At 66.4% G+C, this 27,162-nt stretch overlaps 2 protein-coding genes across 2 annotated transcripts in view; one reads left to right on the top strand and one right to left on the bottom strand.

Moving 5' to 3' along the window:
• The first annotated feature begins 2,606 nt into the window (after positions 1–2,606).
• On the top strand, positions 2,607–9,850 carry ALPI (alkaline phosphatase, intestinal). Its single transcript, XM_075938381.1, is given in 12 exon segments — positions 2,607–2,764; positions 4,334–4,450; positions 4,819–4,934; positions 5,471–5,557; positions 5,559–5,646; positions 5,932–6,104; positions 6,547–6,681; positions 7,676–7,748; positions 7,889–8,023; positions 8,500–8,691; positions 9,128–9,244; positions 9,368–9,850. Coding segments are annotated over 12 exon segments (1,563 nt in total). The 5' UTR covers positions 2,607–2,694; the 3' UTR covers positions 9,628–9,850.
• A 629-nt stretch (positions 9,851–10,479) lies between these two features.
• The window catches only part of ECEL1 (endothelin converting enzyme like 1), a 28,672-nt gene continuing 11,989 nt past the window's right edge, over positions 10,480–27,162 (bottom strand). Inside the window, exons 3-18 of the mRNA XM_075938148.1 lie at positions 24,225–24,293; positions 22,827–22,937; positions 22,215–22,307; positions 21,787–21,911; positions 20,270–20,492; positions 19,187–19,285; positions 18,870–18,944; positions 18,214–18,317; positions 17,405–17,463; positions 17,011–17,062; positions 16,000–16,067; positions 15,515–15,639; positions 14,447–14,512; positions 14,026–14,121; positions 12,273–12,349; positions 10,480–11,619 (exon numbers count right to left, since the gene is read on the bottom strand). Of these exons, the coding sequence (XP_075794263.1) occupies positions 11,520–11,619; positions 12,273–12,349; positions 14,026–14,121; positions 14,447–14,512; positions 15,515–15,639; positions 16,000–16,067; positions 17,011–17,062; positions 17,405–17,463; positions 18,214–18,317; positions 18,870–18,944; positions 19,187–19,285; positions 20,270–20,492; positions 21,787–21,911; positions 22,215–22,307; positions 22,827–22,937; positions 24,225–24,293 (1,542 nt within the window). The 3' untranslated portion in view covers positions 10,480–11,519. The remainder of the gene's footprint in view (positions 11,620–12,272; positions 12,350–14,025; positions 14,122–14,446; positions 14,513–15,514; positions 15,640–15,999; positions 16,068–17,010; positions 17,063–17,404; positions 17,464–18,213; positions 18,318–18,869; positions 18,945–19,186; positions 19,286–20,269; positions 20,493–21,786; positions 21,912–22,214; positions 22,308–22,826; positions 22,938–24,224; positions 24,294–27,162) is intronic.

Genomic DNA, 27,162 nt, shown 5'->3' with positions numbered 1-27,162 from the left:
AGACTGGGACTTTTCAGCTTGGAAAAGAGGAGACTGGTGGGGAAAAAGTGAATAAGGAAAAGTTATGTACTTGTTCCCATGACATCAGAACTAGGGGTCACCAAATGAAATGAATAGATAGCAGGTTTAAAACAAGCAAACAAAGGGAAGTTTTTCTTCACACAGCGCACAGTCAACCTGTGGAACTCCTCGCCAGAGGATGTTGTGAAGACCAGGACTTTAACAGGGTTCAAAAAAGCCCCTAGATACATTCATGGAGGTTAGGTCCATCAATGGGTAGGGGTGGTGTCACAGCCTCATTCAGAAGCTGGGAATGGATGACAGGGGAGGAATTGCATGATGATTCCCTGTTGTGTTCCCTCCCTCTGGGGCTCCTGGCATTGGCCACTGTCAGCAGACAGGACACTGGGCTGGCTGGGCTGACCCAGTGTGGGGCACGTGTGGGGCGGTCTGGGCAAGGAACGGGGAGCGTGGCCAGGGCAGGCGTAGGAGTGGAGGTGTGGATAAGGCAGACAGGGCCACAGGCAGCGCAGGGGTGAGGATGCAGGCAGGGTGGGCACAGGGCAATATGGGCAGGGCTGACGGGGCCAACGGGAGGGCTGGAGTAAAGAGGCAGGCAGGGTGGCATGGGGCGGGGATGTTGGCAGGTCCAGCACCAGGAAGTGGAATTTGTTCCTTGTTGCTGATAGGGTTATGTGGATGTAACAGTTGTCTGGTGGCAGCACTGTGAGGGTAAAATCCGGATGAACTGCCTAACACCAGGGCTATGCACAGCCCAGGACTGGGGGTCCCCTCTATAAGGCACCGAACCAGTGGCACAGAGCACTTCTTGCTGGCCAAAGTGGCAGCTGAAGTCTCACAAGCAATCCCCTTAGACACCCCTGTGTTACTGTGCCACAGCCAGCACCGCTCCTTGCACAGGCGAGAGGTTATAAAACCCATCTCACCAACTCCGAACAGGTTCTCCCCGTCCCAAAGGACCAGCCACAGTCCCCGGTCACCTTACACCTCGGATCGTACCCAAAAGAGCCCGCTGGGCCAATCCCTTAGCCTCTAACGTCTAAAGGTTTGTTAATAAAAGAAAGAAAAGGTTGAGAGTGGGATTGTTAAGGACAGCACATCACATACATCAGTCACCCAGGTCTTGATGCAGGCTCTTAGCAGAAGTGGAACAACCTGCCAGCTTACACGGCTCTGAACATAAGAACGGCCGTACTGGGTCAGACCAAAAGTCCATCTGGCCCAGTGTCCTGTCTGCTCACAGTGGCCAATGCCAAGTGCGCCAGAGGGAGGGATCAAAACAGGTAATCCTCAGGTGATCCCTCCCCTGTCACCCACCTCCAGAGAAACAGAGGCTAGGGACACCATTCCTACCCATCCTGGCTAATAGCCACTAATGGACCTAACCGCCATGACTCTATCTAGCTCTTTTTTGAACCCTGTGAAAGTTCTAGCCTTCACCACATCCTGTGGCAAGGAGTTCCACAGGTTGACTGTGTGCTGAGTGAAGAACAACTTCCTTTTAAACCTGCTGCCTAGTAATTTCATTTGGTGGCTCCTAGTTCTTATATTGTGGGAACAAGTGAATAACTTTTCCTTGTTCCCTTTCTCCACACCAGTCATGATTTTATAGACCTCCATCATATCCCCCTTTCATTTCCTCTTTTCTAAGCTGAAAAGTCCCAGTCTTTTTAATCTCACTTCATATGGGACCCGTTCCAAACCCCTCATCATTTTGGTTGCCCATTTCTGAACCTTTTCCCATGCCAATCTATCTCTTTTGAGAGGAGGGGACCACGTCTGTACACAGAATTCAAGATGCGGGCGTCCCGTGGTTTTATACAGAGGCAATGAGATATTTTCTCTTATTCTCTATCCCCTTTTTAATTACTCCTAACATTAATGCTGGGGGGGGGCTCCAAGCTGTGGGGGCCAGATTCAGGCAAGTGGGGTCCGTAGGTTCCCCCCCCCCCCGATGTAAGGGCCAGAGCCCATGCAGCAAAGCTATTCACTGAGTAGCCACCCCTCACAATGGGTGGGTGACGCCCGCTGCTGTCTCCCAGACGGAAGCGTTTAAAACACAAGCCCAGAGCGCAGACACACATCCTCCAGGCGTCTGAGGCACCTCGACAGAGCCAGCAAAGGCCCCCTTTGCTCAGCCTGGGGAGCAAACACACAGCAGTGAGCTGCCGGCTCACATCACCATCCGTCCGGGATGGGGACGCTGGCGGAGCCGGCACCCGGGACTGGAGTTTGTCCTCCGTGGCTGATAGGTTTATCTGGAGCCACGAGGCTAATGAGCCGTCTCGCCCCCACAAAGCGGGCCTGGCCTCTTCCTCCTGGGGTGTGATTATGCCAAGTGATGCTGACATTCCGGGCAAGGGGCCGCCTGGCCTTGTACCTGCAGCACCGCACCCTGCAGCTCCCTGGCCGGGAGGCTGGGCCTGATTAGCCAGCGATTCCTAATCACTGTCCGCCCGCTGGGCTGTGCCAGGAGGGCGTGCCCCTCTGCCAGGGCCCCAGGCCTGCCGGCGGCAAAGTCCCTCCCGGAGCTGTGCCCACGTGTGCTAATGGGGTAGGGAATAAAACCCGGGTCAAAGTCCCTGGGAGAGCAGGGCTATTAGTGCTGTCCCAGGCAGTCTATCACAGGCACCGTCTGGCTTCCCCGCGGCTTCCCTCCCGCCCGCTCTCACCATGGGGCTCCCTGTGCCCGTCGTGCTCTGCCTCGGGGCCTGGCTCACCTATGCCAGCGCCGTCATCCCAGGTGAACCTCGCTCCTTCCCACAGGGGAGACCCCTCTCCACGGGGTCCTGCACCGGACCGGCGGGCAGGCGGGTGCTCCGACTCACGGCCAGGCGCTGGGGGCGGCTGTCAGACACGGGGCAGGGCTCGCCCCGGCACAGCAGCGTGTGTCACGGCTGCCGGGCTGGGGGGCCGAGAGGGAGCCTGAATGCGTCGCCCCAAGGCCTGTCGGGAGCCCTACCCCTGTCTGGGTGAGGCGGCTCTGGCTGCCAGCTCCCTGCAGCCCCCGTGGGCTGGGGCTGGGACTGGGGGGCAGACGGGTGCACTCAGCCGGGCCCAGCTGCAGATTGTGGTTTGTGTGTGGGAGGGGGCCCATGGTCCAAGCTGTTCCGGGCCCCCGTACAATGATGCTCGGGCCCTGCCTGGGGCCACCCGGAGATTCCCCAGCTTGGGGATGTGGGCAAGGGGGCTTGCCGCTGGCCACGTGCCCCTCAGCGGCGTTTGCTGTCGTGCAGCTCAGAAAGACTTAACCAGGCTGTGAAGGGGGGGGAGATGGGGAGACAGATCCACCTCCTGGGGATACCCCTGCCAGGCACCGCAGAGGAGTCGTGTCACGGATCGACCGGGCCGGTCCGTGGCAGGACTCCACGGGGCAGGACCAGCCCGGCGCTGCGGGGCCGTGCGCCCAGGGCGTGGCACCGGCAGCCGTGTGAGGGCGAGGGAGCCGCGTGTCTCTCCTGGGCGCTCAGGCTGGCATGGAGAGGCGAGGGAGAGGGGGCCTCCGGGCAGGGCGCTCCCAGGCCCTGGGCCCGTTGCCCTGGGGGGGGGGGGGGGTCAGGTCACAGCCCAGCCACTGGCTCTGGTCCCCATTCCTTGCGGGGGAGGGGGAAGCGCCTGCCTCTGGGGAGGGAATTGCTAAGTACGACCACCCCGGCCAGGGGGCTTCTCTTCCATTCGACTGGGGCAGTTTCAGCCGGGCCTTACTGCCCCTTTCAGGCACGCCAGGCAGCACCGTGGCCCACTCCACCCCTCCCCCAGGGCCCCGGAGCAGCTTTTTAACCCTTCTCAGGCTGTGCACAGACACAGGGAGGGAAACTGAGGCACGCCGCAGCCTCAGAACCCACTTCCCCTTCCCTCTGGGCCAGGGCTAGAACAGGGCAGCCTGGGCTGCTCACGCACCAGCTGGTGGTTTCTAACGGCGTCTCCTCAGATTCCCTGTAGGGCTCCTACTGCCAGGCGGCTCAACCAGCCTCTTCCCCCCCCCCCCCCACCTCTTCTAGCTGCTGGCTCCCTCCCCCACCTGCCCCCTGCAGCGGGGTCACCCCTTGTGTCAGCTCCCTCCCCGGCTACATGCCCCCTCCCTGTTCCTAGACAGCCGGCCGGGCTGCTCCGGCCCTTGCGAGCCCTGCAGGGAGGTGCCATGCCTGGTGCCCGTGCTGGTTCACAGCTGGTGGGTGGCTGGGCCCGGCTCGGCGCGTGGTCTAGTGCCAGGGGCCCATAGTGGCTGGGCCGTTCCTGGCAGCCGGGAGGGGTGGGTCCAGCTGGCTGCCGGCCACGCTTACCCCTGCCCCGTCTCCGTCTCCCCCCAAAGTGGAGGAGCAGAACCCCGCCTTCTGGAACAAGCAGGCGGCCGCGGCCATCAAAGCCACCCTCAACCTCCAGCCCAGGAATCACCAGGCCAAGAACTTGATCCTCTTCCTCGGGGACGGTGAGTCGAAGCCGCCCCTCCTTGCCCCCGCAGCCCACCAGCTGCCCCATGGGGGGCTTGGCTACAGGGCGCCTCCAGGCTCCTTCCCTTCCCAGCTGGGCTGGGGGAATGCAGCCTGTCTTCCCCTCCCCCTCCCCGGTGGAAGCGGGTGTGACCAGGCTCCCCAGGCGTGTGGAGTGGGTGTCACGGTCCGGTGGTGGCTGGAGAAGGGGGCGGGGGGGCGTGTCCTGTGAGTGTGTGGTGGGGGGGGGGCACAGGTGGCCAGGTGGGGGCGGGGAGATGGGGAGGCTGCGCTCGGGGGGAGGGGCGTCCCTGGCCCGTTTGCAGAGCCCGAGGCTGACGGGCTGGGGGTCTCTCTCCCTGGCCAGGCATGGGGATCCCGACCATCACGGCCACGCGCATCCTCAAGGGGCAGCAGCAGGGGAAGCTGGGCCCGGAGACGCCGCTCGCCATGGACGCCTTCCCCTACGTGGCGCTCTCCAAGGTGCCGGCGTCGCGTGCCCCAGAGCCAGGGGGGCTGGGCTCCTGCTGGGAGAGCCCCCAGAGCCCCTGCTGCTCCGTGTGACTGGGCGGGGTGCAGCCCCCCAGCTAGCCAGCAGTGTCCCCACCCACTGACTAGCAAAAGGGTGGGGCAGAGCCAGGGAGCGGGGGTGGGGCGTGGCTGTGGAGAGATTGGGGGATGGGATCCCCAAACCCACTCCCCGACGAGGGCGGAAGGGGATTTTCTGGCCCCATGTGGGGCAGTCGCCTCTCTGCAAGGCAGGGGCAAGGGGAGGGACAGGATGCATTGGCAAAAGGCGCCCCTCCCCCCAGCTGGGCAGGATGGGACCCCCCAGCCAGGTGGCTCAGGACCCCCCAGCCAGGTGGGCTGGCAGCACTCTTCTGTCCCGCGGGACCCATGGGCCCCAGAGTGCTCTGGGGAGCTCTGGGCCTGAGCCGAGGTCTGGGGCTTTGGGGGCAGAGGGCTCCCTCCCTTCCCCCGGAGCCCCCCATCCGACAGCTCTCCCGTGGGCTTTGCAGACCTACAACGTGGACCGGCAGGTGCCGGACAGCGCGGGCACCTCCACGGCCTACTTGTGTGGGGTGAAGGCCAACTACCAGACCATCGGGGGTGAGCGCCGCAGCCAGGCACTCGCAGTGCAACACCACCTGGGGCAACGAGGTGGTGTCCGTGCTGCAACGTGCCCAGCGCGTGGGTAAGGAGCCGAGCGCGGGGGGGGGGGGTGTCCTGTCTGGCTCAGCAGCCTGGGGGAGGGGCAGGGGGCAGCCTCAGAAGCCTCCAACAGGCCCGTGGGCGGGGCGCACACAGCAAGATGGCTTCCCTCAGGAGGGAGGGTGTGGGTGCGAGGTCCTGCTCCGGTGCCCGGAGGCGGATCCCCTGCCTGCGACTGTCCGGGCGCCCCGGGGGCAGCTGCGTGCGCAGGGCCGGGGGGGCAGCGCCGGCTCGCTGCCCTGCTCAAAGTCCTGCTGCTCTCGGGCAGGGAAGTCGGTGGGGATCGTAACCACGACGCGGGTGCAGCACGCCTCCCCTGCGGGCACCTACGCCCACGTGGTGAACAGGGACTGGTACGCAGACTCCAGCATGCCCGCCAACGCTGTGCAGCAGAAGTGCACGGACATCGCCTGGCAGCTCATCCACAACGTCAACTTCACCGTGAGTGGCTGCGCCCCATGGGCATCACTGCCCCATCCAGCCGCCCTGCCTGAATGCCCTGCCCCCTGCCAGCTACGCAGCCTGTGCCTGCCTGGGCCTGGTGCCCCACTTCTGCCACAGGCCCGTCGGCAGCATGGAGAGGGCTAGATGGAGAGCCCCAGCCAGGCCAGGGAGAAGTCTCCGGTCTAGCTCTCTCTCCGCTGGTCCCTCTCTGCCAGGGGCCAAGGAACAGCTCGGCCATGGGCCTCAGCTCCCCTCTGCCCCACAGCTGGGTGCCCCTCGGGTAGCATCTGGGAGCTCCTCCACTGTCCACCCAGCTGACACCCCCGGCCACTGGCAGGCCACATGCAGAGCCCGGAGGGAAGCCCGGCTGGTGTGGGGCGGGGCGGGGCGGCCAGAGGGGATCTGGAACGTGCTGTGTCTCTGTCCGTCTCCCGGCCAGGTGATCCTGGGGGGCGGGCGGAAGTACATGACCCCTGTGGGGACCGCAGATCCTGAGTACCCCAGCAGCTCTAGCCAGAACGGGATCCGCAAAGATGGCAACAACCTCATCACTCAGTGGCAACAAGCCAATAAGGTGACTGGGGCGTGGGGCCTGGGGCGCAGCCGGGGCCTCCATGGGGCGGGGGTTGGTCATCACAGTCGCTCCCCCCATTGGGCAGCAGCTTGGAAGGGTGCAGCCATGTGCCTGTTCCTAGAGGGCAGGACGGTCTGTAAAGAGTCCCTAGGGTGCAGGGCTGGCGGGTGCAGACGGGAGGGCTGGGCAGGGGCCCGGCTGGGCACACGGGGCCCCGGGGTGCAGGGCTGGCGGGTGCAGACGGGAGGGCTGGGCAGGGGCCGGGCTGGGCACACGGGGTCCTGGGGTGCAGGGCTGGCGGGTGCAGACGGGAGGGCTGGGCAGGGGCCGGGCTGGGCACACGGGGCCCCGGGGTGCAGGGCTGGCGGGTGCAGACGGGAGGGCTGGGCAGGGGCCGGGCTGGGCACACGGGGTCCTGGGGTGCAGGGCTGGCGGGTGCGAACAGGGAGGGCTGGGCAGGGGCCCGGCTGGGCACACGGGGCCCCGGGGTGCAGGGCTGGCGGGTGCAGACGGGAGGGCTGGGCAGGGGCCGGGCTGGGCACACGGGGCCCCGGGGTGCAGGGCTGGCGGGTGCAGACGGGAGGGCTGGGCAGGGGTCTGGCTGGGCACACGGGGCCCCGGGGTGCAGGGCTGGCGGGTGCGAACAGGGAGGGCTGGGCAGGGGCCCGGCTGGGCACACGGGGCCCCGGGGTGCAGGGCTGGAGGGTGCAGACGGGAGGGCTGGGCAGGGGTCTGGCTGGGCACACGGGGCCCCGGGGTGCAGGGCTGGCGGGTGCGAACAGGGAGGGCTGGGCAGGGGCCCGGCTGGGCACACGGGGCCCCGGGGTGCAGGGCTGGCGGGTGCAGACAGGAGGGCTGGGCAGGGGCCCGGCTGGGCATACGGGGCCCCGGGGTGCAGGGCTGGCGGGTGCAGACGGGAGGGCTGGGCAGGGGCCGGGCTGGCAACGTGCCCATGCTGGGAAGTGGCTCTGGTGACGCTGGGTTCACTCGCTAGGACTCCAGGTACGTGTGGAACAAGAGCGACCTGCTCAGCGCCGCCAGCGACCCCTCCGTGAAGCGCCTGATGGGTAACACACCCCGGCTCGTCCTTTCGCCCCCCCCGCACCAGCCCTGGGCAGCCTCTGCCCCTCCTCTGGCTGCTCGGGGGGCTTGTCCGGCTCGGTCCCCGAGGCGCTGGGACCCCATCTCATCTCTGTCTCCCCTTCAGGCCTCTTTGAGCCCGGCGACATGAAGTACGACCTCCTGCGGAACACGACCCTGGACCCGTCCCTGACCCAGATGACGGAGGCGGCCATCCGGATCCTCAGCCGGAACCCCCAGGGCTTCTACCTCTTCGTGGAAGATAAGTGGGGTTCGGGGCAGGCCGGGCCGCGGGGTGCAGCTTTCCCAGCCCTGACGGCTGCGCTCAGAGGGGGCAGGATCCGGGCCTGCACGTAGCCCACTCTCCCCGCACTGAGACGGCAGCCCCTGCCTGGTGGGAGGGTGGCCAGGAGCTGCGGTGTGCCTGGAGCGAGGGGCAGGAGCACTGGGTGACCGTAGAGCTCCTGTTGTCACAACAGCGAGATGAGGCCTGTCAGGCCCCGCCTCTCCGGTCATCACCGTGGGCTCTGGCCACAGTGAGGAGCCAGAGCCGCTTGGGCAGCACAGAGGGAGAAGTTTTGCCATGGACTGAGGGGTCTGAGGCAGCCCAAACCCACCCCACAGGCGCTATCCACAGGTGCCGCTTGCACCTCAGGGTGATCGTACAGCTGGGGGCAGGGGAGCTGCATTCAGGGCCCTGAGATTGCCGTGGCTAAGCCCTGCCTGGTCTCTCTCCACGAGGCAGGATCGACCACGGGCACCACGACGGCACGGCCCACCTGGCGCTGACAGAAGCTGTGGAGTTCGACCGCGCCGTCCAGAGGGCGGGCGAGCTGACGAAGGAAGCCGAGACCCTCACTGTGGTGACGGCCGACCACTCGCACGTCTTCAGCTTTGGCGGCTACACGCTGCGTGGCAGCTCCATCTTCGGTACGCCGGGGCTGCAGTGCGGGCGCCGGGCACCAGGGCCCCCGCGGCTTCGGGCCCCGAGTCCCCCTTGGACGGGCAGCGGCTGCTCCTACTCCCTGACGCCGTGGGCTCCGGGTTCTAGCTCAGCTCACGGCACAGCTGAGGGCCGGTCCCCGGGCGGCTGAGGGATACGGATCAGCTGAGGCCCCTGATCGGCCACTGGGCCCAGAGGATCCCTGGACTGGGCAGCACACATCAACCCTGCCCAGGGACCTGCAGGACAGATCCACCCACCTCGCTCTTTGGGTGCCACTGCGCCCAGCCTGCTGCTGGCTGTGCTGCCCTTGGCGGGGTGTTGCCGGACCCGCTGCTGTGAGCTCCAGGGCATGATGGCTCAACCCCGCTCTGGGGTGCCCCTGCTTGGCCTGATCTCTGGCTCGGCTCTCCCCATCCCCAGGTTTGGCTCCCAAACTGGCCGCGGACAAGATGAACTACACGTCCATCCTCTACGGGAACGGGCCTGGCTACCAGATCAACGCCACAGGCCGGCCCGACGTCAACAGCGCCGAGAGCGGTAAGGGGGCCCTGCTGGGACAGCTGGGGCTGGGGGGAGGCTGCCGGGACTCCGGCAGGCAGCAGGAAGTTGGGGGGGAGCCGTGGAGCCCTGACGCTGTGTTTGTCCCCCCCCCCCCCCCAGAGGCGACCGCTTACAAGCAGCAGGCGGCCGTACCCCTTAGCTCGGAGACGCACGGCGGGGAGGACGTGGCCATCTTTGCCAAGGGGCCCATGGCCCACCTCTTCCAAGGGGTGCAGGAGCAGACCTACGTCGCCCACGTCATGGCCTACGCCGCCTGCCTGGATCCCTACACGGAGTGCCCGGAACGGAGCGCTGCCTGTGCCGGCACCAGCCTCCTGCCCCTCGTGCTGGGCTCCCTGCTCCTGCCGCTGCTGCACTAGCCTCTGCCCGCCGCGTGGCCCCCTGCCCCTGTGAGTGCAGCGCTGGGCCGTGTGGCCTGCAGCCACAAGAGGACGACGGAGCCCACCTACCCCATGGGGGGCGGGGGGGTCTGTGAGCGGCGCCAGAGCCCTGGCCAAGGAGCAGGCAGCGGAGACCCGGTGCCTTGACACCAGTGCCTGGGGGAATGTCTCCTGTGCGGAACAAAGAGACTCCTGTCACCAATGACCTGCTGCTTTCTTTTGGGGCGCGGGGGGGAGGGAAAGCAAACAGGGGGCCCTGTGGGGGGATGGGCTCCAGGGTTTGTTCTGTGGGGAGGGTGATGGGCTCCAGGAGGCGCTGTGTGTGGGGGGGGGCAAGCTCCGGTGGGAGCTGTGGGGAGGTGATGGATTCCAGGGGGTGCTGTGGGGAGGTGATGGATTCCAGGGGGTGCTGTGGGGGGGGCTCCAGGGGGTGCTGGGGGGGGGTGATGGATTCCAGGGGGTGCTGTGGGGGGGGCTCCAGGGGGTGCTGGGGGGGGTGATGGATTCCAGGAGGGTTTGGGGGGACGGGCTCCAGGAAGCGTTGGGGGGGGGTGATGGATTCCAGGGGGTGCTGTGTGGGGGGGGCTCCAGGGGGTGCTGGGGGGGGGTGATGGATTCCAGGAGGGTTTGGGGGGCGGGCTCCAGGAAGCGTTGTGGGGGGGTGATGGATTCCAGGGGGTGCTGTGGGGGACGGATTCCAGGAGGCGTTGTGGGGGATGGGCTCCAGAGGGCACTGGGGGGTACCTCTGGGCGTGTGCTGGGGGAGGACACTGAAGGCTGATGTGTGTAAACACACACACACACACACACACACACACACACAGAGCCTCCCCCAAGTACAGCGCTGGCTTTATTGACCATACGGAGCAGCGACACACACAGCGAGTTCTGTACACGCGGCACGGAGCCCCACACCCCCACCTGGCAGCGACGGGGCCCTCCTGGGCTCAGGCCGTGCCGCCTGCGAACCCAGCGGTGCCGCCTGGGGCTGCCATCCACCACTGCTCTGGGCGCCCCCCACCAGTGCCAGGGCTCCGTGGCTGCCATGGGGGCTCTTCCCCAGGCCGGGGTCGGAGTCAGCTCTTTGCCCGAAGCCCAGTCCCTGCCACCCTGGGTGAGTGCGGGGGACTCCAGCCGCTTGCATGGTGCTGGGGGATCTCTCACTCGCCTGGCTCCCTGCGACCCCCCAGCCCAGCCCGACAACTTGCCTCTGGCCTGAGCACACGGCAGCTTTTGGGCCGGCAGGTTGTTCCCTGCGGGTCCTGGGATCAGGCCTCTGTGCCCGGCTGTGAGAGCCATTCCGCCCTGCATGGGAGCCGTGGGGCGGGGCGAACAGGGCAGGTTCTGCCCCGGGATGGGCCCAGTTTGTCTGCTCCCGAAGGGGGAATCTTCCAGACGGTTTGAGAAGCCCCCATGGTAGCTTCTGGCCCCTCCGTGCTAGCCGCAGTGGGGCCCATCGCCTGCCACCCAGGTCTGGTCCCCCCTGTCCCATGAAGGAGTTTGGGGTTCCCAGCCAGCTGGGCCACTGGCCACGCGGCAGACGGGGCTCACCTGCGATGGGAACCCACGGGACAGGCGGAGGAGGGGGGCTCGTTTTAAGGCCTGTGGGTAAGGCCGGCCCTGCCTGCGGGGGGAGGCTGGACACACCCGGCTGGAAGCAGCCCCTGTCGGTCATTTCCTGGCCGCCTGCCTCTTGGGCCTCTCCGCCCGGCGCGTCCCTGCAGGCTCCGGCCCCGCAGAGCAGCCGGGCGGGTCTCCCTAGAGAGGGGCCGTGGGCCGGCGGGGGGCAGGGAGAAGCAGCGGGCTCGGACGGCGGCGTGGCACGTGGCAGGCACAGGGCAGCAAGCGGCTGGGCGGCCGGGCGCCGGCGCTCACCACACGGAGCACTTGTGGGCGGGGTTCATCGGCGAGTTCTTGGGGCAGTGGAAGACCCGGCCGAACTCCTCGAACTGGGAGACGCTGCCCAGCACCCTGGGGAGAGGAGCGAGGGCTCAGGAAACGGGGGGTTGGCAACCCGGGAAGGGCAGAGCTTCCCCCAGCGCCACCATGCAGCCACCTCTGGGGCGAAAGGAGGCAGCTGCCAGCCGCCCCGCGTTGTAGGGCGGGCCGGATCCCGCTGCAGGGGGCTCGCCCTGCGGGGGGTGGGCAGCGGTACCCCACGGCCCTTGTGCTGCCCCCTGCTGGCCGGGCCTGTGCGCCAGCCCCTTCCGGGGCCTTCGCCCTGACCTGCTGGGGTCCCTTCCTGCCCCGTAACCCAGTTAGGGGGGCCCGGCCCTGGACAGGAGCAGCCAGGCTGGTCTGAGAGGCCCCCAGGCACGTGCCCCTCCCCTCCCAGCCCGCCCCAGTGCACAGACTGGTTTAACCCCTTCTTGCCCTGCCCTGGTGAGGACACCCATTGCCCTGCTGCTTCACCTGCCCGCCCTCCCCACCAGCGCCCTGGGCCCAGGCCTGTGCCCCCAGCACCCCCTGCTGCTGGCTGGCTGTTCTGACCTCCTGCTATTCCAGCTGCACTCTTCCCAGGGGAGCGTCCAGCCAAACCCACCGGCAGAGGCCAGAGGGAGGGACGCCTGCACCTTGGGGGGAGGGGGCGCCCCGGCAGGCCTGCGGGCAGCAGCCCGAGGTACCTGTAGTGCTCCGGGGCGTGCTTGTCCGTCAGCACCTGCAGGTAGATGGACTGCGAGCGCCTCTTGATGCACCAGTTCTGCAGGCGGGACAGAAGCCATAGTGACTGACATAGCTGGGGGGAAGGAGGGGCGTGCCATAGCTGGGGGGGGAACTGGGGAGCACCACAGCTGGAGTGGGGGCTGGGTGAGATGAGGCCCCACCAGCAGTGAAGTGAAGACTGGCAGGGCAAGCCATTTGAGGAACAGCTTGTCCTAGGGCCAGGAGCCACGTTCTGTCTGATGGGGTAAGGTCCATAGGGCACTGAAAACAGACACACGTGAAACAAGGGGAGAGGGTCCCAGCCTTGCCTCAGGGGGGGGGACTGTCCCCATCTATCCCCCCTTCCGCTCTGCTGTGTGGCCCCATGTCATATCTGCTCACCCAGAGCTGGGCTAGCAGGGAGCTGCGGGTTGGGTGTGGGGGGCACTGGCAGGGCTGGGTGCAGGGAGCCCAGGGCCAGGCCAGCAGGGGGCCACGTGTCGGGCGTGGGGGGGCACTGGCAGGGCTGGGTGCAGGGAGCCCAGGGCCAGGCCAGCAGGGGGCCACGTGTCGGGCGTGGGGGGCACTGGCAGGGCTGGGTGCAGGGAGCCCGGGGCCGGCTAGCAGGGGGCCACGTGTCGGGCGTGAGGGGCACTGGCAGGGCTGGGTGCAGGGAGCCCAGGGCAGAGCCAGCAGGGGGCCACGTGTCGGGCGTGGGGGGCACTGGCAGGGCTGGGTGCAGGGAGCCCAGGGCAGAGCCAGCAGGGGGCCACGTGTCAGGCGTGGGGGGGCACTGGCAGGGCTGGGTGCAGGGAGCCCAGGGCAGAGCCAGCAGGGGGCCACGTGTCGGGTGTGGGGGGGCACTGGCAGGGCTGGATGCAGGGAGCCCAGGGCCAGGCCAGCAGGGGGCCACGTGTCGGGCGTGGGGGTCACTGGCAGGGCTGGGTGCAGGGAGCCCAGGGCCGGCTAGCAGGGGACCACGTGTCGGGCGTGGGGGGCACTGGCAGGGCTGGGTGCAGGGAACCCAGGGCCAGGCTAGCAGGGGACCACGTGTCGGGCGTGGGGGGCACTGGCAGGGCTGGGTGCAGGGAGCCCAGGGCAGAGCCAGCAGGGGGCCACGTGTCAGGCGTGGGGGGCACTGGCAGGGCTGGGTGCAGGGAGCCCAGGGCAGAGCCAGCAGGGGGCCACGTGTCGGGTGTGGGGGGCACTGGCAGGGCTGGATGCAGGGAGCCCAGGGCCAGGCCAGCAGGGGGCCACGTGTCGGGCGTGGGGGTCACTGGCAGGGCTGGGTGCAGGGAGCCCAGGGCCGGCTAGCAGGGGACCACGTGTCGGGCGTGGGGGGCACTGGCAGGGCTGGGTGCAGGGAACCCAGGGCCAGGCTAGCAGGGGACCACGTGTCGGGCGTGGGGGTCACTGGCAGGGCTGGGTGCAGGGAGCCCAGGGCCGGCCAGCAGGGGGCCACGTGTCGGGCGTGGGGGGCACTGGCAGGGCTGGGTGCAGGGAGCCCAGGGCCGGCGTGGGGGGCACTGGCAGGGCTGGGTGCAGGGAGTCCAGGGCCGGCTAGCAGGGGGCCACGTGTCGGGCATGGGGGCACTGGCAGGGCTGGGTGCAGGGAGCCCAGGGCAGAGCCAGCAGGGGCTGTGTCGGGAGTGAGGGGACGGGCAGGCTGGAGCCGTGTGACCGTGGCTTCGGCTCCTCTCCATGCATTACCGCCCCCTGGTGGCGGCCCATCACCTGGGCAAAGGCGATGAAGAAGAGCTGGTCGTGGGTGTACTTCAGGCGGTGCAGGGGGTGCTCCGGGCCGTGCTCCCGCACCCACTTCTGATAGGCCTGCACGAGAGCAAAACACGGGCATGCTCAGGGCGAGGGGCTCCCGCCCCGGGCTCCCCGTTCCTGTGCCCAGGCACTGTGCAGTGGGGCGCTGTGGATCTGCCTACGCGCGCCGGGGCCTCCCCCCCCAAGGCAGAGGGGCAGCAGGTGGCCCAGGGCTCCTGGGGCGTGGTGGGTGGGGGCCACAGGCGAGTGATGCCAGCACAGCCTCCAGCCAGCCGCAGCAAGGTGCCCCAGCCGCTCTCCGGGCGCTGCCCCGCAGAACCCACCCAGTCCATCCTCCACGGCCCGAGGGGCTGGGCGCACCGGGCGCCCCCTCACTTACGTAGTAGGCCAGTTTGAGCCCCCCCATGTCAGCGATGTTCTCCCCCAGCGTGTGCTTCCCGTTCACCTGCGGGGAGAAGAGCAGGGGCTCACACGGACCTGGCACGGAGCATCCCCGCCCCCACCCCTCTGACCGGGCACCCCTCCACCCTCCAACACCCCTCTGACCGGGCACCCCCAGCCCTCCCCCTCCCCTCAGGTTGGGCACCCTCCGCCCTCCCACACCCCTCTGACCGGGCATACCCACTCCCATGGCCTGACCAGGCACCCCCCGCCCTCCCACATCCCTCTGGACACCCCCCGCCCTCCCACACCCCTCCGACCACGTGCTCCCCCCAGCCCTCCCCTGACCCTCTGGGCACCCCCTGCCCTCCCACACCCCTCCGACCACGCGCTCCCCCCAGCCCTCCCCCGACCCTCTGGGCACCCCCCGCCCTCCCACACCCCTCCAACCAGGTGCTCCCCCCAGCCCTCCCCCGACCCTCTGGGCACCCCCCGCCCTCCCACATCCCTCCACATGGGCACCCCTCCCACACCCCTCCGACCACGCGCTCCCCCCAGCCCTCCCCCGACCCTCTGGGCACCCCCCGCCCTCCCACACCCCTCCGACCACGCGCTCCCCCCAGCCCTCCCCTGACCCTCTGGGCACCCCCCACCCTCCCACACCCCTCTGACCGGTCACCCCCCAGCCCTCCCTCTCCCCTCAGGTTGGGCACCCTCCACCCTCCCACACCCCTCTGACCGAACATACCCACTCCCATGGCCTGACCGGGCACCCCCCGCCCTCCCACATCCCTCCACATGGGCACCCCTCCCACACCCCTCCGACCAGGCTCCCCCCCAGCCCTCCCCTGACCCTCTGGGCACCCCCCGCCCTCCCATGCCCCTCCGACCGGGCACCGCCACTCCTCCAAGCCCGCCAGGCTCTGGCTGCCAGGCTCTGTGCCGCAGGCCCCCACTCAGAGCAGAGCCCCTCTAACACTGTCGGGAGGAGGACGGCGTTTGGGGCGAGCCCCGGGCTCAGGCAGTGCCCCTGGCAGTGAGTCGCAGGCGCGGGCGCCGGGCTCACCCGCTGGCTGTAGACGGTGAAGTTGTCGTAGAGGCTGACGATGCACTGCGCCTTCTTCAGGAACTTGCCGTAGGAGGCCTCGGTCCACCAGTGCACCAGGTTGCCGTGGCGATCGTACTGCCCCCCTGCGGGCACACGGCGCGGGTGGGAGGCGCTTGCCCCCCGTCTCCGGCTCATGGGGGCAGAGCTGGCCCAGGGCCCCCGGGGTCCAGGCTCGCCACCCCCTCGCCCGCCCCCCTCATGCTACCTGTCCTTCCCTGCCCCACCTCGCCTGAGGGCCATGCAAAGACCGGGCTGCCCAGCCCCGGCAGTGTGTGTCTGCCCAGGGCCAGGCGCTGCTCCACTGGTGCCAGGCTCCCCCCTTCACCCCTTGGGGGCCTGAGCCCCGTCCCACGCAGCTGCAGGTTGGCACCAGCAGCTCACACCGGGCTGCTGAGGGGTTAGGGTGCTAGCCTGGAGCAGCAGAAACCAGGCAGGGGGCTCACCCCAGTCGTCGTAGCCGTGGGTCAGCTCGTGTCCAATGATGGTGCCAATTCCACCGTAGTTCAGGGACCTTTGGGCAGGATGGGACAAGACATGACCCCCATCAGCAATTGGGGGGGGTCTGAGTCCCCCGATATGCAGCCCTATCAATAATGGGAGAGTCTGGGCCCCGCAAGACACAGCCCCATCAGCAAAGGGGAAGGGGGGGCTGAGCCCCCCCAAGACAGAGCCCCATCAGCAAAGGGGGGAGGGCTGAGCCCCCCAAGACACAGCCCCATCAGCAAAGGGGGGAGGGCTGAGCCCCCCAAGACACAGCCCCATCAGCAATGGGAAAGTCTGGGCTCCGCAAGACACAGCCCCATCAGCAAAGGGGGGAGGGCTGAGCCCCCCAAGACACAGCCCCATCAGCAAAGGGGGGAGGGCTGAGCCCCCCAAGACACAGCCCCATCAGCAAAGGGGGGAGGGCTGAGCCCCCCAAGACACAGCCCCATCAGCAATGGGAAAGTCTGGGCTCCGCAAGACACAGCCCCATCAGCAAAGGGGGGAGGGATGAGCCCCCCAAGACACAGCCCCATCAGCAAAGGGGTTTTGATCCCCCTGAGACACAGCCCCATAAGCAATGGGGGGGTCCTAAGCCCACCCCAAGACATGTCCCTCATCAGCAATGGGGGGATCTGAGACCCCCCAATATACAGCCCCATCAGCAATGATGAAGGACCTGAGCCTCCTGAGCCACGACCCTCAGCAGCAATGGAGGTGTGAGCCCCCCCTTCAGCAACAGTGGGGGGGGATCTGGGCTCCCGAGACACGGCCCCATCAGCAGCGAATGGGCGTTAGGAGTCAGAAAAGCTGACAGGAGCCTGCAGGAGGGTTTGGATCCAGAGAGCTCTGCTTGCTGCTTCACCCCAGAGCTGGGTCCTGCCCCCGGCCCCAGGGGCTCCCTGTCCTGTCCACTGACACCCCCATCCCCTGCCCGGGTTGTGCTGGCAGGGGGCGCGGAGCCCTGTACTCACTGCGGGAACTCGGGGTCGTAGAGCGTGGGCTGGAGGATCCCGGCGGGGAACACTGTGGGGAGAGGAGGGAGCGTGATGGGGAGCAGGCCCCTGAGCATGGGCAGGGTGGGGTGACAGGGAGGGGACCCCGCCTGGCCAGGCACTCAGGGCTCCTGGGACCCAAACTCCCCCGCCAGCGCCAGACCAATACACCATGAGACTCCCTGAGGCAGCCGCGCTCTGTCCTGGCCTCCATCCTGACCCATAGCCCTCTGGTATCCGAGCCTGCCCTCCCCCGCTGATGCCCCCAGTCCTGACCCACTTCACTGACAGGCTCTCCCAGTCTGGGTGCCCCCGGCGCGTTCGGTAGCCCAGGGAGCGCGGGCTAGCAGCCGTGTCGCTGGCGCGGCCGTACCCATCTGGTTCTTGTTGGGCAGGTAGTAGGCGTTCAGGGCCTGGGGGGGCAGCAGCCACCTGCAAGGGGACAGCAGAGATCAGCACCAGGCGCCCCAAGGCCATGGGGGGGCAGGCTCAGCTGGATTCGCAGGGGAGACGACCCCACAGCACACGGGTGTCTCTGCTAATGTCGTGTGGTGAGGGGTGAGCTGGGAGAGGACACAGGGCAGGCGGGGGCAGCCGAACTCCCACAGAATGGTGCCAGGCCTGACCCCCCCACCCCCCCACCTCAGTCCAGGCACCAGGGCTCCATGTCTGGGCGTCCCTCGCCCTCCAGGTGCCCGGTGGGCACGTGTTGTGAGGCGTTTGCCATGCGCACGCTGGTCACTAGAGGCCGCTGCACCCCTCAGGAAATGCCTCGGCCGAAGGGGGGGGTCCCTTGATTTCCAGCGAGAGGTGCAGTGGAGGGGTGGGGGGCTGGACCCCAGGGCCCCAGCAGCAGCCTCCCCCAGGACCAGGTGCTCCTGGCCATGCAGAGCAGAGTCCCCGCTCTTGTCGCTCCCTAAGCCAGCTGAGTGGGGCTTGAACCGGCACCGGCAGCCTGGGGCTGGAGACACCGGGGCAGATGGTGCACTTGGGATGGGCCGCTGGCTGGGCCGGAGCCTAGACGGTGCCCACAGCTGTGGGCCCTTCCCGTCACCGAGGAATCCCAGTGGACCCCTGGCAGACCCTGCTCTCACAGGAGGGGGCCCCCCAAGCGAGCCCCTTCTCTTTGCTCCTGCTCCTCTGGCGAGGCAAAGCGCAGACCCCAGGGCACCGGATACCTACGCAGACTTGTCCACCTCCTGCCGGATCTTCTTCACCGACAGCTTGATGCTGAACTTGATGCTATTGAGGATGTTCCTGAAATACGTCTTCTCGTGGACTTCGAACTGCGGCGGGGAGAGGAGACACGTCAGGGGGGAGGGGCAGGAGGCTGCTCAAGCTGGGGACCCCCACATCCGTCTCCCAGCCCCTGCGCTGGGCTGTGGCCCGGAGGCTCCCTGCTCTACATGCAGGCTCGTCCCCAGCCTGGGACAGGGAGCCAGGACGGACGGAGAGTCCCGCACCACACTGAGCACGTGCACCAATGTCCCCCTCTGGTCCCCCCAGCTGACATAGTGCGTGCCCCCCCCACTTTTGTGACGGCAGCCGTGCAGTGGGGCTGGGCCAGGGTCAGCACCAGGTGGAGATGGCTCAGCTGGAGCCAGGGGATCTCAGGGAACCGAGGTCTTTGGGAAGGTCCCAAGCCTCATGTTGGGCCAAGCACCCCCTGCACCTCCGGCGAGACGCCAGCCACAGACTGACAGAGCAGCAGCTCCCGTTGGCCAGGGAGACAGGCCAGGAGCTGGGGCCTGCTGGCTAGAGCAGGAAAAAGGTGGGGTGCTGCTGAATGTGTCCTTTTCTCAGCCCGGGGATGCAGTGCAGGCCCCTCGCACACTCGCCTCGTACTCCTTGTCGATGGCGTCCGGTTTCAGCAGGAAGTCCGGGTACCCGATCATCACCCTCATGTACTGGAGCTGCAAGGAGAGCACACGTCCAGGTCCGAGCCTGCCCCGATCTCACAGGGCTTGGCCAGCTCCCCGCCCCCCCCCCCGGGGCTGCCGGGCTGGAGTCTGAGCACAGCGCTGACCCCTGCTGGATGCCATGACAGACTGCGGCGCAGCGGCTCTAGCTCTCCGGGCAGAGGCCCAGGTGCTGGAAGGGGCAGGGTCCGCACGGAGGTTGTGGCCAGGTGAGGCTCCGCCCCTTGGCCCCTCACCTTGGCTCTGGCCGCTCGTTTGGTCTCTTCGTCCATCCAGTCGAGCTCGTCCAGCCGCTGATCCAGCGTGTGCTTGATGTCCTCCACCAGCTGCTGCACCTGCTCGGAGCACCCCGGCCGGGTCACGGCGTTCCCAGGGGCCCGCGGGTAGCACAGAGCCAGGGCCCGGGGCCGGGATGGTTCAACCCCTCCCCCCAAACTGCTTTCTCCATCACTGCCACGCCCACCAAAGGCTTAAGCCACGCCCAACGGTTGCTGGATAACGGGGCCGGACCTGAGAGCATCTCCAGCCGCTGGGCATTGGGCTTGAAGCCGGGATGCTCCTGCCTCAGGTTTCACGGGCCAGGCCTGTGGTCACTGGTGGGATTCCCTGCCCCCCAGCCCAGATGGATCCTGGGGGGATTCCCTGCCCCCCTCACACCCTGGATAGCTCCTGGGTGGGAATTCGCTGGCTCCCCGAACCTGGATAGCTCCTGGGTGGGAATTCATTGGCTCCCCCAACCTGGATAGCTCCTGGGTGGGAATTCACTGGCTCCCCGAACCTGGATAGCTCCTGGGTGGGAATTCACTGGCTCCCCGAACCTGGATAGCTCCTGGGTGGGAATTCGCTGGCTCCCCGAACCTGGATAGCTCCTGGGTGGGAATTCACTGGCTCCCCCAACCTGGATGGCTCCTGGGTGGGAATTCACTGGCTCCCCCAACCTGGATGGCTCCTGGGGAGGGGGATTTCCTGCCCTCCTCCCCCAGCTAGGATAGATCCTAGGAGGATGCTCACCTCCAACCATTGATGGATCCTGGGGGGTATTTTGCCAGCTCACCCACACCCAGATGGATCCTAGGGGATTCCCAGCCCCTCCCAGCTTGGATAAATCCTGGGGGGATTCCCTGCTCATCCCCCACCCCAGAAGTATCTGTGGGGGGGAATACACTAGGCCCCCCCAGTCTGGATGAATCCTGGGGGGGGATACACTGCCCCCCTACCCCAGATGGAGCAATGGGGATTGCCTGCCCCCCAGCCGGATGCATCGGTGTGGGGATTCCCAGCCTCCCGCTGCCGCGCACAGGGTAGCCGCAGGCGCCTACCTTGGCCTTGCTGACGGAGGAGAAGTACTCCTCCACGAAGAGGGCCCCCAAGGCCATGCCAAAGTGCTTGTTGGCCTGGCTCAGGCACATCTTGTCCAGCTCCAGCTGCTTCTCGGTGCCCTCCATCTCCTTGGCGAGCTCGTGGATGGCGTCGCGGAAGGGCGTGGAGAGGTGCTCGCTCAGCACCACCACGATGCGCCACAGCATGTAGTTGTGAAGGACCCTGGCGGGGTGAGACGGGGCCAGGCCGGGGGCCGGGAGGGAGAGGCGCTTTATACCCCGGTGGCCCTGAGCCTTTCCTGCCTCCACCTCAGGGACTGCAGGGCAGGGTGGGGCGAGGGCAGAATGAAAATGCCGGGGAGAGCCTCCCTGGCTTTTTGGCAGTGGCGGAGCTCCCAAAATCCAGCTGCAGGGAGTTCTATGGATCCGCCGGTGCCCCCAGCTGGCCAGCGTGCCCAGAGACGGGGTGTGCGAGGAGTTGGCTGACAGCTCGGGGCGCCCTGCCGGATGGTCCGGCGGAGCTGCGGCTTGAGGGAACATCCCATCAAAGCTCAGCCGCAGGCTGGCTCGGCGCCCTGCACCTGCCGCCAAAGCACGGCTGCCTTGCCTGGGTAATGAATTTATTTAGCCGGATGATTTGTAATGCTTTGTATTAGCGCTGAGAGTCTACGTCTCACTCCTGCGCGGCCGGGAGCGGGGATCCCTGGGGGGATGCAGGAGAGAGCTGGCGGGGGTCTCTCTAGTGGTGTGGGGGGGCACTGAGGGGGATCCCGGGGTGTAGCCAGATATGCCTGGGAGGGAAGGGCTCTCTCTGTGCATGGCACTGCAGCTGGGGAGCATGGAGCGAGGGGGCAACCTGCGGCCATGCTGGAGAGCCCAGGTGTGGAGGGGGAGGGCAGGGGGCCTGGGGCTGTGCAGGGGAGGGGGAGCTCGTCCCATTTTTGGCCATGCCGGTAAGGGGGGGCTATGGGATGGGGCAGGGCAGCTCTGTGAGCATGGCAGGGGTAGGGGGTTGCGAGCTGGGCTCCACCGCCCTGCCCGGGAGCTGCAGCAGCCGGTTGGCGTTCGGAGGCAGGCGAGTCCCGGCAGATCGATGGCCATTAGCAAGATGAGCTCTCTCTGTGAGATGGGCCCTGGCCCAGGGGCATGGCCCAGGGGATTCCGCTGAGGATGAGGCGTGCCCACGACTCCCCGCGGTAGGATCCCTGAGCCAGGGCCGCCAAGGTCTCGTCCTCCCCGCCCGCTGGCTAGGAAGTCTGAGCAGGGAAGAGGGCTGGGGTTTGCCCCTCTGCTGCCAGGGCCGGGGCGTCTGGCTCCAATCACACCCGCGCCCTGTGAGGGGCCCAGAATGGCACTGGCGCCCAGGCCCACAGCTGAGCAGTGGCAAGGTGGGGCTGCCCCCACGGCGTGCCCGAGAGCCTTGTTACCCAGCCATGTGCCTGGAGCTGGCGGGAGCCGAGGCCCCCGGCAGAGCCCTGCTCCCTGGCAGTGCCCGCTGGGCCCCCGCTGGCCGGTACCTGCTGGGCGTGCTGCGGATCAGCTCCGACACCTTCTGCATGTAGTCGGTGGCCAGCAGCACCACCTCCTCCTCCTCGGAGAAGTTCTCATGGAAGATCCGATCCAGCAGGCGCTTCCACTTCAGCTGCGGGGGAAGGGGGGGAGTGCCATGACCGGGGGGGGGGGGCCTCGCTGTCTCCAGAGCCCCCCCCCCCCCGTGCACTGGCTCCAGACCCCATAGGCAGTGACCCTGCCTGGCCTCTCCCTCCCCCCCCCCCCCCCGCAGGGACCTCACACCTTCCTCCAGAACGGACTTGGGGGAGGAGAAGAGCCAAGAGGACATTTCTCTGGGTCCCGGGAGTGGAGGAGCCTGGCCCGGCCCGGCCCTGGGGTGCACGTGCTGGGGGAGGCTCCCTGCCCCCCCCCCCCCCCGCAGCCGGGTACTCACGGTGGGGGTGATGCGCTGCAGCTCGCCCAGCGTCACCTTGTTGTACATGGTGCTGATGTCCCGGCGCAGGTCGTCGTACTCGGAGACGGTGATCTGTGCGGGACAGAGGTGTGGCTGCAGCCCTCCCGGCCGGGGTGCCCCGTGGCCAGCCAGGGCCTCTAGCGCCCAGCAAGCCTCCCGGCTCCCCTTGCCCCCGCAAGGCCTGGGGCCCCTCACGCCTGCCCCAGCCTGCTGCTGGTCCCCCCCATCCTGCAGGGCCGGGCTTTGCTGTCCTGGCTGCGGCGCGCAGACTCCTCACCCCGGCCATGGGCGGCCACCGAGCTGGGGGGGATGGCGGCCAAGAAACCCGCTTCCTTCCTGTAACGGGACTCGCCAGGCAGCCCGGAGCGCCAGCCCCCCAGCCCACTCCCTCCCTGCACACACACCCCAGGAGGGACCCCGCCACCACGGGGGGGCGCTGGCCTGCCGCCTCCCTCAAGAGACTGGGCAAGCATCTGGGAGTCCAGCCACCCGCGCCTTGGGCCCTGGCTGGCCCTGCCTTTCCGCACGGCTGAGGGGAGCCGGGTCCGTGCACACTGGGGGTTGCTGGCGAGGGGGCCGGGAAGGACTCACGTTGGCCAGTCTCTGCTCCAGCTGCAGGATCTCCTTGGCCTTCTGCGCCACGCGCTCGGCTCCCAGCAGGCCCAGCAGCCGCTCCATGAACAGGCGGTACGCCGCCAGGATCTGCGCGAGGAGCGGGGTCAGCCTGCCGCGGTGCAGCCCCCCTTGGCCGGAGGGGTGGGCCCAGGGGGCCAAGAGTCTCCCCTACACCGCACTCCTACCTGCTGCCTTCCCCTGACACTCAGACGTCCTTGTACACCCACATCCCACAACTACCCCCCGCCCCCTCACAACTCCTCCCTACAGCCTCACACTCACACCCCACACCTCTGCCATGCACCCCCACCCCCTCACAACTCCTCCCTACAGCCTCACACCCGCACCCCACACCTCTGCCATGCACCCCCACCCGTGCCCCCTCACAACTCCTCCCTACAGCCTCACACCTGCACCCCACACCTCTGCCATGCACCCCCACCCCTGCCCCCTCACAACTCCTCCCTACAGCCTCACACCTGCACCCCACATCTCTGCCATGCACCCCCACCCGGCCCCCTCACAACTCCTCCCTACAGCCTCACAGCCACACCCCACATCTCTGCCATGCACCCCCACCCGGCCCCCTCACAACTCCTCCCTACAACCTCACAGCCACACCCTACACCTCTGCCATGCACCCCCACCCCTGCCCCCTCACAACTCCTCCCTACAGCCTCACAGCCACACCCTACACCTCTGCCATGCACCCCCACCCCTGCCCCCTCACAACTCCTCCCTACAGCCTCACACTCACACCCCACACCTCTGCCATGCACCCCCACCCCTGCCCCCTCACAACTCCTCCCTACAACCTCACAGCCGCACCCCACACCTCTGCCATGCACCCCCACCCCTGCCCCCTCACAACTCCTCCCTACAGCCTCACAGCCGCACCCCACACCTCTGCCATGCACCCCCACTCCTGCCCCTCACAACTCCTCCCTACAGCCTCACAGCCGCACCCCACACCTCTGCCAAGCACCCCCACCCCTGCCCCCTCACAACTCCTCCCTACAACCTCACAGCCGCACCCCACACCTCTGCCAAGCACCCCCACACCTGCCCCCTTACAACTCCTCCCTACAACCTCACAGCCACACCGCACACCTCTGCCATGCACCCCCACCCTTGCTAGCTCACACCCACACCCCAGCCACTCCACACCTCCCCCAACATCTCCACCCCACACCTCCCGTCCACACCCCACATCACCACCACCTACTTCCCTGCCACCTTACACCTCTCCCCCCTCCACACCTCTGCCACCCCACACCGCCTTGCAGGAGTGGGTGGGTGCAGCTGGTGCTAGGCACAGGGTCCTCCTCTCCAGTCCCACTTTGCCCTGCCTGGCAATGCCAGCTGCCCCCTCACCTTCTCGCTCTCCTCGTCCTGCCCCAGGTACAGGGTTCGCTCGGGCAGCGTCAGTCCATCCTGGTCAATCTGCCACAGAGCAGAGGAGACGTGTCTGTCCCGGCAGGTGCTGAGGGCGGCCTGGGGTCCCGTCCCCAGCAAAGGGACGAGTGGGGGGGCCCTTTGTGTCACCAGGCTCCACCTGCAAAGAGGCAGGCCAGCCCCAGTGCTTTGGGGCTCGGGCGGGTGGCCTGGCTGCCAGGGCAGAATTTAACGTGTGTGTACTCTGGAGCCCTGTGGGGTGGCTGGCTCGAGCCGAACCCACCTTGAGCCCCTGGCCAGGCAGGGCCAGTGGGGTTCTCCCTGGGGATGGGCCAGCATTCAGCCCTGCCAGGTCCTTCCCTGGGAGCGGGGGAGCACGCCGGGTCTCCTGCCTCTGGCTGCCTCTCCGCACTGCACTGCTCTGCCAACCTAGCCACAGACCGGCCCTCCCAGCAACCCCCCGTCAATGAACCGGCCCCCCCAACCACCCCACGACAATGGACCGGCCCCCCCAACCACCCCACGTCAATGGACCGGCCCTCCCAGCAACCCTATGATAACAGCCCCAGCCCCCCAACAACCCCACATCAATGGACCGGCCCTCCCAGCAACCCCCCGTCAATGAACCAGCCCCCCCAACCACTCCCCGTCAATGAACCGGCCCCCCAACCACCCCACGACAATGGACCGGCCCTCCCAGCAACCCCCCGTCAATGAACCGGCCCCCCAACCACTCCCCGTCAATGAACCGGCCCCCCCAACCACCCCACGACAATGGACCGGCCCCCCAACCACTCCCCGTCAATGAACCGGCCCCCCCAACCACCCCACGACAATGAACCGGCCCCCCCAACCACCCCCCGTCAATGAACCGGCCCCCCAACCACTCCCCGTCAATGAACCGGCCCCCCCAACCACCCCCCGTCAATGAACCAACCCCCAACCACCCCCCGTCAATGAACCGGCCCCCCAACCACCCCACGACAATGAACCGGCCCCCCCAACCACCCCCCGTCAATGACCCAGCCCCCCAACCACCCCCCGTCAATGAAGCGGCCCCCCAACCACCCCACGACAATGGACCGGCCCTCCCCAACCACCCCACGACAATGGACCAGCCCTCCCAGCAACCCTATGATAACAGACCGGGCCCCCCAACAACCCCACATCAATGGACTGGCCCTTCCAGCAACCCTATGATAACAGCCCCAGCCCCCCAACAACCCCACATCAATGGACTGGCCCCCCCAACCACCCCACAACAATGGACCGGCCCTCCCCAACCACCCCACGACAATGGACCGGCCCTCCCAGCAACCCTATGATAACAGACCGGGCCCCCCAACAACCCCAAAACAATGGACCAGCCCTCCCAGCAACCCCATGATAACAAACTGGGCCCCCCAGCAACCCTACAATAACAAACCAACCCTCCCAGCAACCCCTGATAACAGACTGGCCCTCCCAGCAAGCTTACAAAGAGTGGAAACTTGGACAAATGACCAGGGAGGAGTTTAAATGTATAGCTCGAGAATGCCGGGGGGTTATCAGGAAGGCGAAAGCGCAAATGGATTTGCGACTGGCTAAGGATGTGAAGGGTAACAAGAAAGGTTTCTACAGGCATGTTAACAAGAAGAAGGTGATCAGAGAGGGTGTGCGGCCCCTAACGGATGAAGGAGGTAACCTAGTGACAGATGATGTGGGGAAAGCTGAAGTACTCAATGCTTTCTTTGCCTCTGTATTCACGGACAAGGTCGGCTCCTGGACTTCTGCGCTAAGTGACGCAAGATGGGATGAAGATGGACAGCCCGTGGTGGGTAAAGAACAGGTTAGGAACTATTTAGAAAAGCTAAACGTACATAAATCCATGGGTCCGGACTTAGTGCATCCGAGGGTACTGAGGGAGTTGGCAAATATCATTGTGGAGCCTTTGGCTATTATCTTTGAAAAGTCGTGGAGATCGGGAGAAATCCCGGATGACTGGAAAAAGGCAAATGTAGTGCCCATCTTCAAAAAAGGGAAGAAGGACGATCCAGGGAACTATAGGCCGGTCAGTCTTACCTCGGTTCCTGGACAAATCATGGAAGGGATCCTTAAGGAATCCATATTGAGGCACTTGGAAGAGAGGAAAGTGATTAGGAATAGTCAGCATGGATTCACAAAGGGCAAGTCGTGCCTGACCAATCTGATTAGCTTCTATGATGAGGTAACTGGCTCGGTGGACATGGGGAAGTCAGTGGATGTGATATACCTTGACTTTAGCAAGGCTTTGGATACGGTCTCCCACAATATTCTTGCCAGCAAGTTAAGGGATTGTGGATTGGATAAATGGATGGTAAGATGGATAGAAAGATGGCTAGAAGCCTGGGCCTAGCAGGTAGTGATCAATGGCTCGATGTCAGGATGGCAGTCGGTTTCTAGCGGAGTGCCCCAAGGTTCGGTTCTAGGACCGGTTTTGTTCAATATCTTTATTAATGATCTGGTTGAGGGGATGGATTGCACCCTCAGCAAGTTTGCGGATGACATAAGCTAGGGGGAGAGGTAGATACGCTTGAGGGAAGAGATGGGTCCAGAGTGACTTGGACAAATTGGAGGATTCGGCCACAAGAAGTCTGATGAGGTTCAACAAGGACAAGTGTAGAGTCCTGCACTTGGGACGGAAGAATCCCAAGCATAGTTACAAGCTGGGGACCAACCGGTTAAGTAGTAGTTCTGCAGAAAAGGATCTGGGGGTTACAGTGGATGAGAAGCTGGATATGAGCCAACAGTGTGCCCTTGTAGCCAAGAAGGCTAATGGCATATTAGGTTGCATTAGGAGGAGCATTGCCAGCAGATCCAGAGATGTCATCATTCCCCTTTATTCGGCTTTGGTGAGGCCGCATCTGGAGTATTGTGTCCAGTTCTGGGGCCCCCACTA

This window comes from Pelodiscus sinensis, chromosome 10 (assembly GCF_049634645.1).
Source record: "Pelodiscus sinensis isolate JC-2024 chromosome 10, ASM4963464v1, whole genome shotgun sequence".
NCBI classification, from domain to species: Eukaryota; Metazoa; Chordata; order Testudines; family Trionychidae; genus Pelodiscus; species Pelodiscus sinensis.
This window is presented reverse-complemented; position numbering and strand designations above follow the sequence as displayed.